Here is a 17,993-nt window from a genome sequence, read left to right on the forward strand (position 1 = left end):
GCTGACGCCCTCAGTCGGAAAGACACTCTACCTAGACGCGTACGAGCCTTGCAGCTCACTATCCAGTCCAGTCTTCCTGCACAGATACGAACTGCTCAGATAGAAGCTCTAAAGCCCGAAAACGTCAAGGCTGAAGCCTTACGTGGCTCAAGGCAACGAATGGAACTAAAGGAAGACGGCGCCTACTATGTAACGGGGTGTATTTGGGTCCCACTTTTTGGCGGATTACGCGAGCTGGTAATGGATGAAGCTCACAAGTCCCGCTACTCGGTACATCCAGGGTCGGATAAAATGTACCACGACATCAGAACTACATACTGGTGGCCTAGTATGAAGGCCCACATCGCTACTTACGTCGGCAAGTGTTTGACATGTGCAAAGGTCAAAGTGGAATATCAGAAACCAGCGGGTCTACTTCAGCAGCCTAAGATACCTCAATGGAAATAGGAAGAAATTTCCATGGATTTCGTTACAGGCCTACCTTGATCCCAGCGGGGGAATGATACTATATGGGTGATCGTGGATCGACTCACCAAGTCTGCACACTTCCTAGCTATAAAGGAAACGGATAAGTTCTCCACTCTCGCAGACGTCTATCTTAAAGAAGTTGTTTCGAGGCACGGAGTGCCCACCTCCATCATTTCGGATCGGGATGCACGGTTCACGTCAGAGCTATGGCAAGCGATGCATAAATCTTTCGGCTCACGATTGGACATGAGCACAACATATCATCCTCAGACCGATGGGCAGTCTGAGCGAACGATTCAAACTCTTGAAGACATGCTTTGGGCATGTGTTATCGATTTCGGCAACGGCTGGGAAAAGCATCTCCCTTTGGTGGAATTTTCGTACAATAACAGTTATCACACCAGCATACAAGCCGCTCCATTCGAGGCATTGTACGGGCGTAAATGCCGGTCACCTCTCTGTTGGGCAGAGGTGGGGGATAGTCAGATTACGGGTCCAGAGATTGTAGTGGACGCCACAGAAAAGATAGCACAGATACGACAACGCATGGCGGCAGCACGCGACCGTCAGAAAGCCTACGCGGACAAGCGTAGAAAGCCATTGGAGTTTCAGGTCGGGGACCGGGTTTTACTTAAAGTTTCACCCTGGAAGGGTGTGGTTCGTTTTGGCAAACGGGGCAAACTAAATCCGCGGTACGTTGGACCGTTCGAAATCATAGAAAAGATTGGCAAAGTAGCCTACAAGTTGAACCTACCAGTTGAACTCGGTGCAGTTCACAATGTCTTTCACGTGTCGAATCTGAAGAAGTGCCTGTCAGATGAGACCCTCATAGTTCCTTTTAAGGAACTCACTATTGACGAGCGGTTGCAGTTCGTCGAGGAGCCAGTTGAAATCACGGACCGGGATGTTAAGGTCCTCAAAAACAAGAGAATCCCTCTTGTTCGAGTTCGTTGGAACTCCCGTCGTGGCCCAGAGTACACCTGGGAACGCGAAGACCAGATGACAGAAAAGTATCCCCAGTTATTCGGAACCAATACAACTACTGCTAAGGCTGAAGCTACTACCACGGAATTTCGGGACGAAATTCCAGATCAACGGGGGGAGGATGTGACACCCCAGGAAAACCAGTGAACGTTGCAACCTACCTGGCTTCCTCAGTAAGTACGTACCAAATTTCGGGACGAAATTTCTTTCAAGTTGGGGATAATGTGACAACTCGACCTTTTGACTTTAAATGCACGTTGACTTTGACCATTGACTTTGACTGTTTGACTTGTTGACTTGTAACCGTACATGTTATGTGTTAATGAAACGTACTGTGTTATGCATATATGTGATTACCATTGTAATGTGAATATTATGAAACAATTAGACATAGACTACTGATTAAACCACATAGTGCCCGACGAATCAGAACTAGATTCGCCAACATCATCTCGACGAAACAGGAGGCCTGTCTCGTCAATCCTATCTCAACGAAACAGCCTGATTCGCCGGCCCAGTTTCGCCAAAGCCCATTATGGGCCCAAACCGTCTGTACGTGTTTAAAATGTGAAACGATCTCCTGTTTCACAACTTTGGCAAAACTACCAAAACCCTAGAGCTCTCTCACTGTGACGGCGAACTAGAACCCACCGGAAACCCTTGCGTGACCAAACCATCATCTCGGTTAGTAAATTTATGTGATTTGATCGATCGTTCATCCGTGTACGTGTTTATGTGTCATGTGATTATGCTTTGATGATGTATATCTGAAATTGATACATGTTAAATATTAGGGTTCTTATTATGATGGTGATGATATAGATTTTCGATAGGAAATATATATGGTTTTATGTGAAACTCGATACGGTTGAATACTTGATTTCTGGATGGTGTTAATCTGGATTTGGTTAGCATTTTGATAGGGTTCGATAATGTGTTTGAGTGATAGTCGGTTTTGAGATACGTTTAAACTAGGGTTCATGCTAGACAATGATTTCTGGATGATTGTGTTATGATGAGATATGCTAAATGAATTCTGGATGATTGCTACTTGATAGTGACGGCTGTTACAACGATTAGGGTTTCTGTGATAATTCTGTAACTGCTGTGAATGATTGACGTAACTGACATGTTTGGCGAATTGGAATGTTGACGAATGTGAATACTTGACGAAAGGGAACTCTTGACGAAACAAGCGTCTAACCCTAATTCTCTCTCACTAGCCAGGCGATTTTTCGTTCATCATGTTCTCCAGGTTTTTTCGTGATTGAATGTATAACAGTCTGAGATTAGTAATTGATATTCAATCGGCTATAACGAACTAGTTAGCATTCTTTTTGAATGTATAACAGTCTGTGATTAGTGGTTGAATTTCAATCTCTATATCGAACTAGTTAGCGTTCTTGATCGATTTAATCTAGGGTTTCTTTATGTTCTTTGCCGCCTCCTGTTCCTTGTTCGTTAATCTGATCATGGGATAGGTTAGCTAGTTTTAGGGTTTTCAGTTTTGTTCGTATTCTGTTTGCGCTGTAGGGTTTCGGGTTGTGTAGGGTTTTCAGTTTTTGTTCGTGCATGGTTGTTTCGTTTTGTTCTAAGGGAGAGTAGTCGTTTTTCTGCATGGAGTCGTTTAAACCTGTTGCTGAGGGTATTATGGGAGATCGAAGTAAACCCCCTCTTCCGGGAAAGGGTTTAGCAAGTCGTGTTCTTAATATTGACGGAAATCCGGTGCTTCCTCGTCGTGGTACTGTTGCTGAACCAAAAAAGATCAACATTATTGATGAGCTTACTAAGGTAACTATTCCGGTTTCTCTTGAAGCGAATTGTCAGAGTGGTGAGTCATCGGGTATTAAGCAAGTCGGTCAAGAAGGTGTTTTAGGGGAAAAGATTGACGGCAGTTTTCCGAAACCCAAATCTTATGCGGATTCCCTTCTTGCAAACAAATCGGTTAGGCTAAATTTCAGGTCTCTTGCGTGTGAAAGTGTGCAAGATGGATGCGATGTTGTTCTCCCGAGAGAATCTGTCCGTTTAGCTCGTGATAAGATGGCTAACACCTTGTATGGCTACTTTCTTGGGGATCGAGTTGCATATCCTGTTGTGGAGTACTTTGTGCGAAATAATTGGAAAAAGTATGGTATTCTAAAATCGATGATGAATGATAATGGTTTCTTTTTCTTCAAGTTCTCGGATGAAGCAGGTATGTCGAAGGTGTTGAAAGATGGGCCATGGATCATTCGGTCCCAGCCTTTGTTTCTAAATATTTGGAGCCCGGCTACTAAGTTGGAAAAAAAAGGTGTGAAAAATGTGCAGATATGGGTGAAAATCCATGATGTCCCGATTGCTGCCTACACGGAGGATGGTCTAAGTTTAATTGCAACTACTATTGGAGAGCCGAAAGCGTTAGATTCTTATACGTCAGCGATGTGCACGGATATGTGGGGCCGTAGTAGCTATGCGAGAGCCTTGATAGAGGTGTCGGCTGATAAGCAACTAAAGGAGGAAATTAAGTTAGCCGTCCCTGATTTGGAAGGTGAGGGGTTTATTAAGGAATCGCTGTCGGTTGAATATGAATGGAACCCGTTGCGTTGTGCCCATTGTTGTGTTTTTGGTCATTCTGATGATCATTGCCCGTTCCAATCTAAGATACATAGCAAAGGCCAAAATGCGTCTAAAAATGGCAAGAAACCGGTTGTGGATGACGAGGGGTATACGGGGGTTTATGGTAAAAAAGCTGCAAAGAAATCTGGTTTTCCAATTAACAAGCCGAAGCCAAAGTTTGAATACCGGCCTGTGGCAGCTAAAAAAACTCAAGATACAGGTGGGTCGAGTGCACTGAAGTTCCAAACGTCTAATCCGTTTGATATTTTTAATGATCCAAGTATTGGTGAAGGCGGGGAGACTAGCAAATCTGGGGAAGCTCGGGTTAATGTGGATGATGAAGACGATGAGGAGGTGGAGGAGGTGTTCTCGGAGGTTGATGGTTATGATATGGATGGATTTTTGAGGCAGGGTTCGTCGAATTTTGAGCATAAAAAAGGGGCAAGCACTCCTTCTTCGCTGGTTATCAATGGTTAATATCGCCTCTTGGAACATTAGGGGTTTGAACCGCCCCATTAAGCAAGCTGAGGTTCGTAATACTATTAAGGAATTTAATCTTAGTTTGTGTGCTGTTCTAGAATCTCATGTTGATCCGGGTAATCTTTCTAAGATCTCAAAGTTGGTGTTTCGTTCGTGGCATTGGTCTTCTAATGGGGCTCGGTGTAGTAAAGGCACTAGAATTATTGTGGGTTGGAATCCATGTGTTTTTGATGTTATGGTTCTCTCGCAGACAGATCAGGTTATGCATTTGCAATTATTCTTTAAACAGGAGAAGAAAATGATGTTCTGTACTATTGTCTATGCTGCGAACTATTACGTTTCTCGTAGGGAGTTATGGAATCATCTGTTGTTACATAAAGTTTTGGTCCGTGACGATCCGTGGGTCATGCTTGGTGATTTTAATTCTGCATTGTATCTGGAGGATAAATCCATGGGTTGTTCTTCAGTCTCGGCTAGCATGAGGGAGTTTCAGGAATGTGTAGTTGGGCTCGAGATGCTAGATGTGAACCGGTCGGGTCTCCATTTTACGTGGAGTCAAAAACCGAAGAAAGGTATTGGCTTAATGAAAAAAATTGATAGAATCATGGGTAATTCGCAGTTTATTTCTAAGTTCCCGAATGCGGTGGCTTTATTTCATCCGGCTAGGCTATCGGATCATTGCTCGTGTGTTTTGAAAATTCAAGATTCGACCAGTCTTAAGCATAAGCCTTTCAAATTTGCTAACTTCTTGGTTCATAAGCCGGATTTTTTAAATATAGTTAACCGTGGGTGGGAGACGAGTATTAACGGTGTGTTCCAGTTTTCCGTGGTCAAGAAGCTTAAATCGCTAAAGTCGCCTCTTCGTCACTTATTGTTTCGGCAAGGTAATTTACATAATAAAGTTCAAGATTTGAGGAATAAGTTGGATGGTATTCAGCGTAGAATTGATGATGATCCGGCTTCGGTGGTTCTCCGTGAAGAGGAATTAAGTATTCGGCGAGATTATCAAGAGGCTCTTTTAGATGAAGAACGTTTTTTGAAACAAAAATCCAAAGTGGAATGGTTGGCAGCTGGTGACATGAACTCCGCTTTTTTTCATTCGTCGCTCAAGGATAGGATTCATCATAGCCGTATCAGTGTTATTCAGGATTCTACTGGTAAAATTTATGAGGATGATTCGGTCCATGAAGCATTTGTTAAGCACTATGAAAATTTTTTGGGTGGCACGCATAGCTCGTCTCTCATGCCCTCGCCTGAATTATTCACGAGGTCGTTGGCTTCGGATGTTGCTTCTCATATGATCCGTCAGGTTACTCCCGAAGAAGTCAAGAAGGCCATGTTTTCGATTGGTTCTGATAAAGCTCCGGGTCCAGATGGTTTCACAGCGGGTTTCTTTAAGGGTGCTTGGCCTATAGTGGGTAGTGAAGTGACTAAGGCTGTCATTGATTTTTTTAATACAGGTAAGCTGCTCCGGGAATTAAATCACACGCTCATCGCTCTTATTCCCAAGTCCTCCTCTCCGCTGTCGGTTACGGATTATCGGCCCATTGCTTGTTGCAATGTCGTTTATAAATGTATCAGCAAGATCGTGGCGGATAGAATTAAAGTGGCTCTGGATGACATCGTCAGTATTAACCAATCGGCTTTTGTTCCGGGTCGAAAAATCTCGGATAACATTCTGCTTACTCAAGAATTGATGCATAATTATCATCGTAATGTCGGGCCTCCTAAATGTGCTTTCAAAGTTGATATTCAAAAGGCATATGATACGGTAGACTGGAAGTTTCTCGAACACAGTTTGATTGGTTTTGGGTTTCACCACACTATGGTTCATTGGATTATGCTTTGTGTTTCCACTACCACCTTTTCTATTTGTGTTAACGGGGAGGTCCATGGGTATTTTAAGGGCAGACGGGGGTTAAGACAAGGAGATCCGGTCTCTCCTTACTTATTCACTCTTGTTATGGAGGTTCTAACGGCCATCTTACATCATGCGGTAAGGATTGATTCATCCTTCAAATTCCATAACAAGTGTGAGAGGCAACAAATTATCAATCTGTGTTTTGCGGATGACCTTTTTATTTTCTCGAAAGGGGAGATTGCATCGGCTAGGTGCATTATGCAGTCGCTTGACTCGTTTTCTAAAATGTCCGGTTTGTTTCCTAGTGTTCAAAAAAGTATAGTCTATTTTTCTAACGTGCCATCATATGTAAAGACTGCCATTTTAAACCTTATGCCTTTTAAGGAAGGATCTTTACCGGTTAGATATTTGGGTGTGCCTCTCATATCATCGCGGCTTCTGTACAATGATTGTCAAATTTTGGTAGAGAAATTGGATAAACGGATCATGCATTGGAGGAACAAGTTACTCTCTTTTGCGGGGAGGCTGCAGCTTATCATATCGGTCTTGTCTTCTCTCCATATTTACTGGTCTTCTGTTTTTTTGTTGCCTAACCAGGTTATTATTAGCTTGGAGGCCAAGATGCGCAATTTTTTATGGTCCCAAGATAGTTCGTTCCAGAAAGGTCGTGCTAAAGTCTCTTGGAAGTCGGTGTGTGTTCCTAAGAATGAGGGCGGGTTGGGTATTCGTCGCATAGCTGATGTTAATACTGCTCTTATGACTTCGCATATTTGGAGCATCCTTATAAACCGTCGATCCTTGTGGGTAGAATGGGTTCATGCGTACCGGTTAAGAGGCAAAAGCTTTTGGGCTTGCAAGGCTCTTTCTTCTTGCTGTTGGTCTTGGAGGAAATTGCTTCAGCTTCGTTCTGTTGTGAGAAATTTTATTTGGTCCGAGATTGGTAATGGTGTTACAACTTCTGCTTGGTTCGATACTTGGAGCGAGTTAGGCCCTCTCGGGCAGTTTATTTCTCCTCGGCTCATTTCTAATGCGGGGTTTGATTTGTCGTCTAACGTCTCGGATGTCTATGCTAATAATCTTTGGAGATGGCCAGATGCGTGGAGGGATTTATTTCCGGTGTTAAATCAGCTAGATCATTTGGTGTTAAATCCGAATAAATCTGATAAATTTAAGTGGCGAATTGGTGACCAGATACATGATTTTTCTTCGTTTCGTGCTTGGGATTCGGTGAGGCACAAAGAAGAGCAGGTTAATTGGTCTAACATAGTGTGGTTCTCGCAGTGCATTCCTCGTCATGCGTTTCTTATGTGGCTTATAATGAAACGGAAGTTGCTTACTCAAGACAAAATTTTGAGCTGGGATTTAGCGCGACGAAAGAACATGAACATGCTATGTTGTCTGTTATGTTATGCGAACCATGACTCTCATGAGCATCTGTTCTTTGAATGTGAGTTTTCCTCTCAAGTTTGGTTTATGGTTCGAAGTAAAGTGGGTATGGATATGATTTCGGCTAAGTGGAATGATATTGTGGTGTGCTTGCGTGATCGGGCAAAATCGAAATCGGTTAGTGACTATGTTACAAGACTGTTAGTGGCGGCTAGTGCTTATTTCATTTGGCAGGAGCGTAATGCTAGATTGTTCAAGAATCAGATGCGTCCTCCGGAAGCTGTTCGTGATATTATTATTCAACAAGTGAGATATAAACTTATGGGGGCAAAGTTGAAGGACTGTGCTAACGTTCGAAGGGTTCTCGGTGATTGGGATATAAAGGATGCTGATATGCGCTTTGATGGCGGCTGAGTAGTGTTTTGGCTTTTGGTTTTCTAGTCATTGGTTGTCTAGTGGTGTTTTGTTGGTCGTTTGTTTTTGGTTTTGTTTTGTTTGTCTGGTTTTTGCCGTCTTAGGGCATGTCCTTAGACGGAACTAGTGTAGGCTTTCTACACTACTTGTGCTTTTTTGGTTGTGAATATATAAATCACCGGGGTAACCCTTTACCCAAAAAAGATGTGTTTCGCCAAGAGAAGTCGACGAAATAGAATTTATGATTCGCCGAAAGACAGTTGACGAAACAGAATCAGTTCCGCCAACCTGTTTCGCCGACCTTGTGATTCGCCAAAGCTTTATTTCACCAAATTGTTTAACTGTGAACAGTAGACTGATGTAACATTATAGATGCTAACTGGAATGGTTAACTGCTGATAACTATTATGCATGCCTTATATGAACTCGCATACGTGCAACGTGATACTGATGTGAACATACTTATGTGCCAACTTCGTGAATACAAACTGATTGTGTATACGTGCATACCATAGGACGTGATTGATTTACTTTGAGCACATACTTAGCATACCGAGCAAACCCAAGGTGAGTTCACACTCCTACTAAGGCATGGGATTCCCGGGTCGTGGGAATGGGATAAAGGTTACCATTGACTAAGAACGTACATATGCTTTTCCTAGACTATCACCTACCATGATCCTCGGATGTCAGGACGGTTCCGTAGGTTAGGATAACACCTACGTGGTCATATGCCAATTACTGCCTCGGATGTCAGGCACGCACGTAAAACCTACGTGTACGCATTACTTGCTTCTATACTCGGTACAAAGGATACGTACGTGAAACCCATGTACACCCCCGCGTCTCCTATCCTCGGTTGTGAAGGATACGTGCGTAAAACCTACGTACACCCCATACGCGCTACTGTTCTCGGAAGAAGAACAGGGATGATACGAGTAGTTGATACGAATAGTCTAGTGGTCACATAACATGGGAAGCCCCCACCTGTATAACTTACTATCGGCCCAGTAGAGCCACCCGTTACTTACTGTTACGCACTTACTTACTGTGAACTCGCTCAACTAGTTTGTTGATCATTCTGTTACATGCCTTGCAGATCGTTAGGTACTTGGAGCTTGCACTGGAGAAGCGGGTCGTTGTGGGCAAGGATCGTGGTTTCTACGTTGAACTATTATGACATTTAAAACTATTAACTAGTGTTGGATTATTTACTATGCTTCCGCTACACTTTGAAACTATGGTTATATTTTGAACACCTATCGTATTGGATGGATGGTTTACATTTATTTTACTTAATATTAATTACATGTTCAATATGATTGGTGGCTTGATCCTGGTCAGTCACGCCTCCAAGCGGTGGTACTCCGCGTGTGGATTTTGGGGGTGTGACAGAAATTACAGGTTTTTCAACAATCAATTACGGCCACCTGAAGTGATAACAAGTATTATTATTGACACTGTGAGGCTGAAGTTATTCTCATTCAAGTATAAGGATAAGCCGCATGTGAGGAAAATCTTGGAAGATTGGAAGCTGAGTTCAATAGAGACCTTTGAAGAGACCTGATTGTTTTAGCGTCTAGAGGGTTGTTTCTTTCGTTGTAGCTTGTTTGCTTGTTTTACTCTTATGTGGCATGTCATGTAAGAGAATTGGTGTAGGCTTTTCTGCACCACTTGTACGTTAATGTTTTGTTTGGTATAAAATCACCGGGGTAAAACCCTTTACCCAAAAAAAAAAAAAACTACAGGAACTATTGGATAAAGGATTTATCCGTCCTAGTTCATCACCCTGGGGAGCACCAGTACTCTTTTTTTGGGTAAAGGGTTACCCCGGTTAATTTTATAAATCACCAAACCAAACAAGAACAGGGTGTGCCAAGACATTGACACACACTACTAGTCAAGACAAACCAAGACTAGAACATCCAAAGAAAAACAACCATCGACAAAAACCAACAACCAGAAAATAAAAACAAAGCCCGACAACTAAGTCTCTATCAATAGAAGACCCGAGCCAAACACACTCTAGCCCGGATCACAATCCAAGTTCTTCATCGAAATCTGCCAAGTATCCAATACGTTACGGTGCTTCCGGTCACTCCGAAGCTTGAACCCCATAATCTTCAATCTAACCGTAGAGATGATGACATGAGAAAGCATATCCGGTGTGCGTTGAACATTAGAAAACAAGCGGCTATTCCTCTCCTGCCATACGTAGTATGTAGTAGCCGCAATAAGGATCTTCCCAACAATCCGGTCAAGCGTTCGTACGGTTGCATTTTGAACCATCCACTGCATAACCGAGGACCATGTGTTATTAACACTCTCCATGTTGACCATTTTCCTTACAGAATCCCAAACTTTCGTAGCAAAGGGGCATTGAAAGAACAGGTGGTCTCTAGAATCTCGATCATAGTAACAAAGAGGACAACACATAAGAAGCAGATTAGTAGCACTACCCGCTTCCCAAGTAGCCATCCTGTCTTGTGTCTTTAGCTTATTATTCATCACTAACCACAAGTGGAAGGAATGCCGAGGAATGCATTGGCTAAACCAGACAGCGTCAACCCAATCAACCCTATCACCCCTATGTCGCAAAGTATTCCAAACCTCCCACGACCGAAAATGACAAAGGTTCCCTTCCAAATCTCTCCAACTACATCGATCAACCATATCAACTAGCGGATGCGGAGAAGGAATATTTATAAGAACCGGAAAGATATCAAACCAAGCTTGAGGCCATTTCCATTGGCCGGTATCATCAATAATATCCGCAACCGTCGACCGAAGATTTAAACCCGCATTGGCAATTGCCCGAGGAGAGATGAATGATCTTAGAGGACTACAAGAACACCAGTTATCACTCCAAGCATTCGTTTGCCGACCGCTAAGGATAGACATCCAAACATAAGGCCTTATGCGATCACGAATAGCAAGAATATGTCTCCATCCCCAGCTAACACTACCCCGTTTCGTCACCTCCCAAAAGTTCGTACCTTTCAATTTGTAGGAATGGATCCATTGTACCCAAAGAGAAGGACGATTAGTGATAATACTCCAAACATGGCCAGCCAGTAAAGCAATATTGACATCCTTGATGCTGCGAATACCCAGACCCCCTTCGTCTTTCGGCAGGCAAACATTTGACCAAGCAACTTTAGAACGAACGTTGGCCTGAGAACCACCATTCCAAAGAAATTGACGCATAGACTTTTCGAGCTCTTTAACAATACGAATCGGAAGCATAAAGACAGAAGCCCAATAAGTGTACATAGAACCCAGAACTGAATTAATCAGTTGAAGCCTACCTGCAAAGGATAAGGACCGAGACATCCAATTGTCAATTCGACGTTTGACTCTCTCAATCAGGATTTTACAATCCCTATAAGCAAGACGGGTTGAAATCAGCGGAACTCCAAGGTAGCGAACCGGAAGGGAACCCTCCTGAAAGGGCATCAACCCTAGAATTTGCGTTTTCACCTGATTAGGAACATTACAAAAGAAAATCGTACTCTTTGGCGCACTAGGAACCAAACCCGAAATCTTTGTAAAATAACCCAAAGCATCCCTTAAAACTTTAACCGAAGACCGATCCCCATGAGCAAAAACGAATAGATCATCCGCGAATGAGACATTTATAATTCTTTGCTTAGCACATAGAGAGTGGAACTTAAACGACGCATGAGTTCTCGCTGCATGTTGAGAAGAAGAGACAATACTTCCATCACAAGCGTAAACAGATACGGAGACAAGGGGTCCCCTTGTCTAAGGCCCCGCTTCCCATAAAAGAAGCCATGAATGTTACCATTGATGCATAGGGAATACGAAACCGTAGAAACGCATGTCATAATCCATTTTACCATTTTCCGATGAAAACCAAACCTCATTAAAACAGTTTCCAGGAAAGACCAGTTAACTGTATCGTATGCCTTCTGAATATCAATTTTCAAAGCACATCTAGAGGGACCTCTATTGGTATGATAGTTGTGCATAAGCTCTTGCGAGAGGAGAATGTTATAGGAAATCTTGCGACCCGGAACAAAAGCCGATTGGTTTATGCTAACCAAGCTCTCCAACTTGCCTTTAATTCTTTCCGTGATGATTTTGCTGATGCATTTGAATAACACATTACAACACGAAATCGGCCTATAATCAAGAACCGAGTTAGGGGCGTCCTTTTTTGGGACCAAATCAATGATCGTGTGATTAATCTGTTTAAGCAATTGACCATTATCAAAGAAGTTAAGAACTGCGTCTGTAACCTCCTCACCCACAGTGTCCCAAGCATGTTTAAAGAACGCTGACGTGAACCCATCAGGCCCCGGAGCCTTGTTTTCCCCAATGCTAAACATTGCCTTTTTAACTTCATCTCTGGTCACCGGGCGAACCATATGACTAGCATCATCACTAGAAAGAGTATTAACAAACAAGTTATCAATATCCAGCTGGCCTACCTGGTCCGAAGTACCCAAAAAATTCGTGTAATGATTAACAAACACAGTAGGGATATCATCACCCTCAAAGTGGTTACCATGAGCATCTTTAATACACGAAATTTTACTTCTCGCGTTTCTACTTTTCACACACTTATGGAAATATGAAGTATTAGCATCACCCGCACTAAGCCAATCAGCCTTGGCTTTCTGCTTTAGAAAGCATTCCTCGTCATAAGCCGCGACTTGAAAATCACGAAGGCACGAAGATTGCAACTCCCGAAGGCAATAATCCGATGGGTTAGCATCGATTTGCTGCTGAAGATGATCAAGTTGTTTCCGGAGAGAAGACACACAATCATGAAGGTTACCCTGATTATGAAGAATCTTGCGAAAAACTGTCTTGAGGTTCTTCATTTTCGTGACCACCGAAAACATGGTATGACCCGTTATCCTATTAGACCACTCCTGAATAACAGCTGGCATAAACTCCGGTTTTGATGTTATAAAGTTCGGGAATTTAAAAGGTCTCGGCTTAGGACGGAGAGCCGAAGACGATTTAAACACACAAGGAGTATGATCCGAAATGCGAGGAGGATGAAAAAAAGCAAACCCGTCCGGAAATAAAGAGAGGAGATGAACATTACCCATGATCCGATCAAGCTTCTTCAAGACCCCAATACCCTCTCTCGGCTTTTGATTCCAGGTGAAATGCATACCATGACAAGGAATATCTAGAATCTCCAACTGCTTGACACATTCATAGAAATCCCTCATGCCAATAGATAGACTAGAAGAACCTGAAGAGCAATCATCTAGGCTAAGAGCCACATTAAAATCACCAAGAATTAACCACGGCTTATCTCGAGCAAAACTATTATGCTTGGAAAGATCCTCCCATAGCACACGCCTAGCTTGATAAGAATTTTCAGCATAAACAAAAGAGCAAAGGACCACTTTCCTGTCAGTTTTAAATTGGATCTGAGTGTGGATAACTTGGTCCGATTGGGCAAGAACCATTAAGTCCACATCATCCGCATTCCATCCAAGAATTATACGAGTACCTCTAGCACACAAACCCCCATTAGACATCCAACTCCAAGAACGAAAAACTTTGTTACAAATTCTGTCTAAATTATTCACATGGACATGAGATTCTAAAACCGCACAAACACTAAGCTGATTTTCAGAAATAAGAACCCGAACCTCGTTTTGTTTCAGGGGACGATTCAAACCCCTAATGTTCCATGCAGCTATACTACCCATTTAAACCCGTCAAACCGGGAGTGCTTGCCCCCTCAGCATTATTCCCTAGAGACTTGCTCGACATAAAGCTAGCCATTTCCGTTTGGACTCTGTCAACAACTTCCTCTTCCTGAAAAGAACCATTATTATTACCAACGTTTGCCTGATGACCCGAATCATAATGTTTCTCACTATCAACCACACGAACATCCCCCTCCGTACTATTAAGAGCTTCAAACGAGTTCCTGATCTCCACACTACCTCGGTTAGCATTGTTAGGTTTGTCATGTTTGGTACCCGAAGAACTAGCACCCACATTGGCTACCTTTGGTCTATAAATGAACTTTTGTTTCTGCTTCTTCGGCATCACTCCTACTCTAGCCGTTTTCCTTTTATCAGTAACAAAGCCATCCTCATCCACCACAACTTGCTTATCTTTCTTATTGTTCACATTTTTAGGACATGACTGATCGTTGTGCCCAAAAACACAACAACCCGAACATCGTTGAGGCTTCCATTCATATTCTACTTTGATTCTTTCAGTAACATATCCCTCCTCATCAAGCTTGGGAATAGCAACCGTTACACACTCCTTAATATCAGAATCCGCATTAATTTCAATTAAAGCCCTGGCAAAACTACTCCGACCCCAGTGATCTGAACACATATCAGCAGTATAACCATCAAGCCGCTTGGGGGACCCTAGTTTAGACGCTAACAAGCTCAACCCGTCATCCGTATACACCGCAAGGGGAACATTATGCAACTTAACCCAAACTGGAACTGTCTTAATACCCTCTTTTCTAAGGTTGACCGAAGGAGTCCAAACATTCAAGAACAAAGGCATTTTCCGAATCAACCATGGCCCATTTTCTAACACTTTAGACATACCCTCCTTAGTGTCAAACTTAAAGAAAAAAAATCCTTCCGAATTCATCATAAGTTTAGAAAACCCATGCCTAGCCCACACATTCTTAGCGTAGTATTCCACAACCGGAAAAGGAAGGCGATTACCCAAAAAATAACCATACAAAACATTTTCAAACTTATCCTGAACTTTCCGAATTACCTCACGAGGAATGACTACATCCGCATCTTGACATGTTTCAGTCGCCTCCATCCACCTGAAGTTAACTTCCCTCTTGTGTTGAACAGTATTCTTGACCTTGTCCGCATACGAGTTAAGACTTGACCTAAAGGTATTCGTAACTTCCCTACTGTCCACATTACTCCCCTCAGCATGAACAGGAACAGTAATCTTTTCTAATTCATCAATAACATTGATCACATTCGTATTACCACGACGGGGCAATATAGGGTTGCCATCAATATTGATAGTCTTAGCAAACAAGGACGGCTTCCCTATAGGATCCGGAATACTCGCCACCTTCGGATCACTAGTACGAATGAAAACATCCCCATGCAAACGTTCAGAGAAGGATTGAAACCCTAGATCCTCTAATCCCGGGTCACGATTTCTCTCCATGAATGCAGCTGCAAAAACTCTATCACATGCACACGTAAACCTAATCAGCCGTTAAAGAAACCCTAGACAGCCGATCACAACAAATCTTCTTCAACAAGAAAACAATCTTCGCAAACAAGAAATCCAAGCCGGCCGACAAAAGAAAATCTTTTACCAAACCAAGAAGAAATCAGCAATCAAACAAGAACCCGTAAACCTTAAACCCTAGAACAAAACCTCAACCCTTGGTCGATTAATCAAGTGTCATCAATCTAGCTAAATTAAACTCAGTTAACCGCAATCAATGGCAACTAGATTAATAGATTAGGGTTTTAGAATATATTACTAGGGCGGCGATTTGTGAAGAAACAAAAGAAAAAAACCCTAGTTCTTAATTGATCCCTAATGCTAACGAGTTCGTTATAGATTCTTGCAAGAACAAGATCCAATCACAGACTGTTATGCATAAGAAAAAACAAGGGAAATTGTGAACAAGAAGAAGCTGAAATCGCCAAAATCGCCTAAGGCTAGAGAGAACACGACCCTCCTTTAAATTACAACTTCTTGAACCACCAGTACTCTTTGTTAAGAAGAAAGATGGCACGTTTCGAATGTGCATCGACTATCGTGAGTTGAACAAGGTTACCATCAAGAATCGTTACCCTCTCCCGCGCATCGACGACCTATTTGATCAGTTGCAAGGATCGAGCTACTATTCTAAGATTGACCTGCGATCAGGCTATCATCAGCTGAGAGTTCGTAATGAAGACATCTCTAAGACTGCGTTCAGGACTCGTTATGGTCATTACGAGTTCCTCGTTATGCCTTTTGGAATGACTAACGCACCTGCGGTTTTCATGGATCTCATGAACCGAGTGTGCAAGCCTTACCTCGACAAATTCGTGATTGTGTTTATCGACGACATCCTGATCTACTCGAAAAGTCAAGAAGAGCATGAACGACACCTACGCCTTATCCTCGAACTCTTACGCAATGAGCAATTGTACGCCAAATTCTCGAAGTGTGACTTCTGGCTCCGAGAAGTCCATTTCCTTGGGCATGTGGTCAATAAGGACGGGATTCACGTCGACCCCGCTAAGATCAACTCGATAAAGAACTGGCCTACACCCAAGACTCCAACCGAAATTCGCCAATTCTTGGGATTGGCAGGATACTACCGCAGATTCATCAAAGGATTCTCAAAGATTGCACAACCCCTCACGACTCTTACTCAGAAAGGCATTGTGTACAAGTGGAATGAAGCTCAGGAGTCGGCCTTTCAAAGGCTAAAGGATAACCTCTGTAGCGCTCCTATTCTCTCGTTGCCTGAAGGCACTGACGACTTTGTGGTTTACTGCGATGCGTCTATCCATGGACTCGGTTGCGTGTTAATGCAACGCGAGAAAGTTATTGCCTACGCCTCTCGACAACTTAAGACACATGAAAGGAACTACACTACGCATGATTTGGAATTGGGAGCAGTGATCTTTGCTCTTAAGATATGGAGACATTACCTGTACAGTACCAAGTGCACTATTTACACCGATCACAGGAGTCTCGAGCATATCTTTAGGCAAAAGGAATTAAACATGCGACAACGTCGATGGGTCGAACTCTTGAATGACTACGAATGCGCCATCAAGTACCATCCGGGCAAGGCCAATGTCGTGGCAGACGCCCTCAGCCGAAAGGACACTATACCAAAGCGCGTGCGAGCATTGCAACTTACCATCCAGTCTAACCTCCCTACCCAGATCCGAAATGCTCAAGTCGAAGCATTGAAACCGGAAAACATCAGGGCTGAGTCCCTGCGAGGATCGAGACAGCGACTAGAACAGAAGGAAGATGGCGCTTACTATGTAACAGGGCGCATTTGGGTCCCACTCTACGGAGATTTACGTGAACTCGTGATGGACGAAGCCCACAAGTCCCATTACTCAGTACATCCTGGCTCGGATAAGATGTACCATGACTTGAGGACTACGTATTGGTGGCCTGGCATGAAGGCCCACATAGCAACATACGTCAGCAAATGTTTGACTTGTGCAAGAGTCAAGACAGAGTACCAGAAGCCAGCAGGCCTACTCCAACAACCAGAAATCCCGAAATGGAAATGGGAGCAAATTTCCATGGATTTTGTTACAGGGCTACCTAGATCTCAACGCGGCAATGACACTATTTGGGTAATAGTAGATCGATTGACCAAGTCCGCGCACTTTCTGGCTATTAAGGAAACAGACAAGTTTTCTACCTTGGCGGAGATTTACTTAAAGGAAGTAGTTTCGAGGCACGGGGTGCCAACCTCAATCATTTCCGACCGAGACGCTCGTTTTACTTCGGAATTGTGGCAAGCTATGCACAAATCCTTTGGCTCACGTCTGGACATGAGCACCGCTTATCACCCGCAAACGGATGGGCAGTCTGAACGCACCATCCAAACCCTAGAAGACATGCTTAGAGCGTGTGTGATCGATTTTGGCAAAAACTGGGAGAAGCATCTACCGCTGGTGGAATTCTCTTACAACAACAGCTACCACACTAGTATTCAGGCAGCACCTTTTGAGGCATTGTACGGTCGTAAATGCCGGTCACCTCTCTGCTGGGCGGAAATCGGTGATAGTCAAATCACGGGCCCAGAGATGGTGGTAGATACAACGGAAAA

The 17,993-nt window shown here is 43.2% G+C and overlaps 1 protein-coding gene across 1 annotated transcript; it reads left to right on the forward strand.

Moving 5' to 3' along the window:
• The first annotated feature begins 3,069 nt into the window (after nt 1-3,069).
• LOC110924640 lies at nt 3,070-8,188 on the forward strand. Its single transcript, XM_022168631.1, has 2 exons — nt 3,070-4,519; nt 4,626-8,188. The coding sequence occupies exons 1-2, from the start codon at nt 3,070-3,072 to the stop codon at nt 8,186-8,188; spliced, it is 5,013 nt and encodes a 1,670-aa protein (XP_022024323.1).
• The last annotated feature ends 9,805 nt before the right edge of the window (nt 8,189-17,993 follow it).

This window comes from Helianthus annuus, chromosome 17 (assembly GCF_002127325.2).
Source record: "Helianthus annuus cultivar XRQ/B chromosome 17, HanXRQr2.0-SUNRISE, whole genome shotgun sequence".
Lineage (NCBI taxonomy): Eukaryota > Viridiplantae > Streptophyta > Magnoliopsida > Asterales > Asteraceae > Helianthus > Helianthus annuus.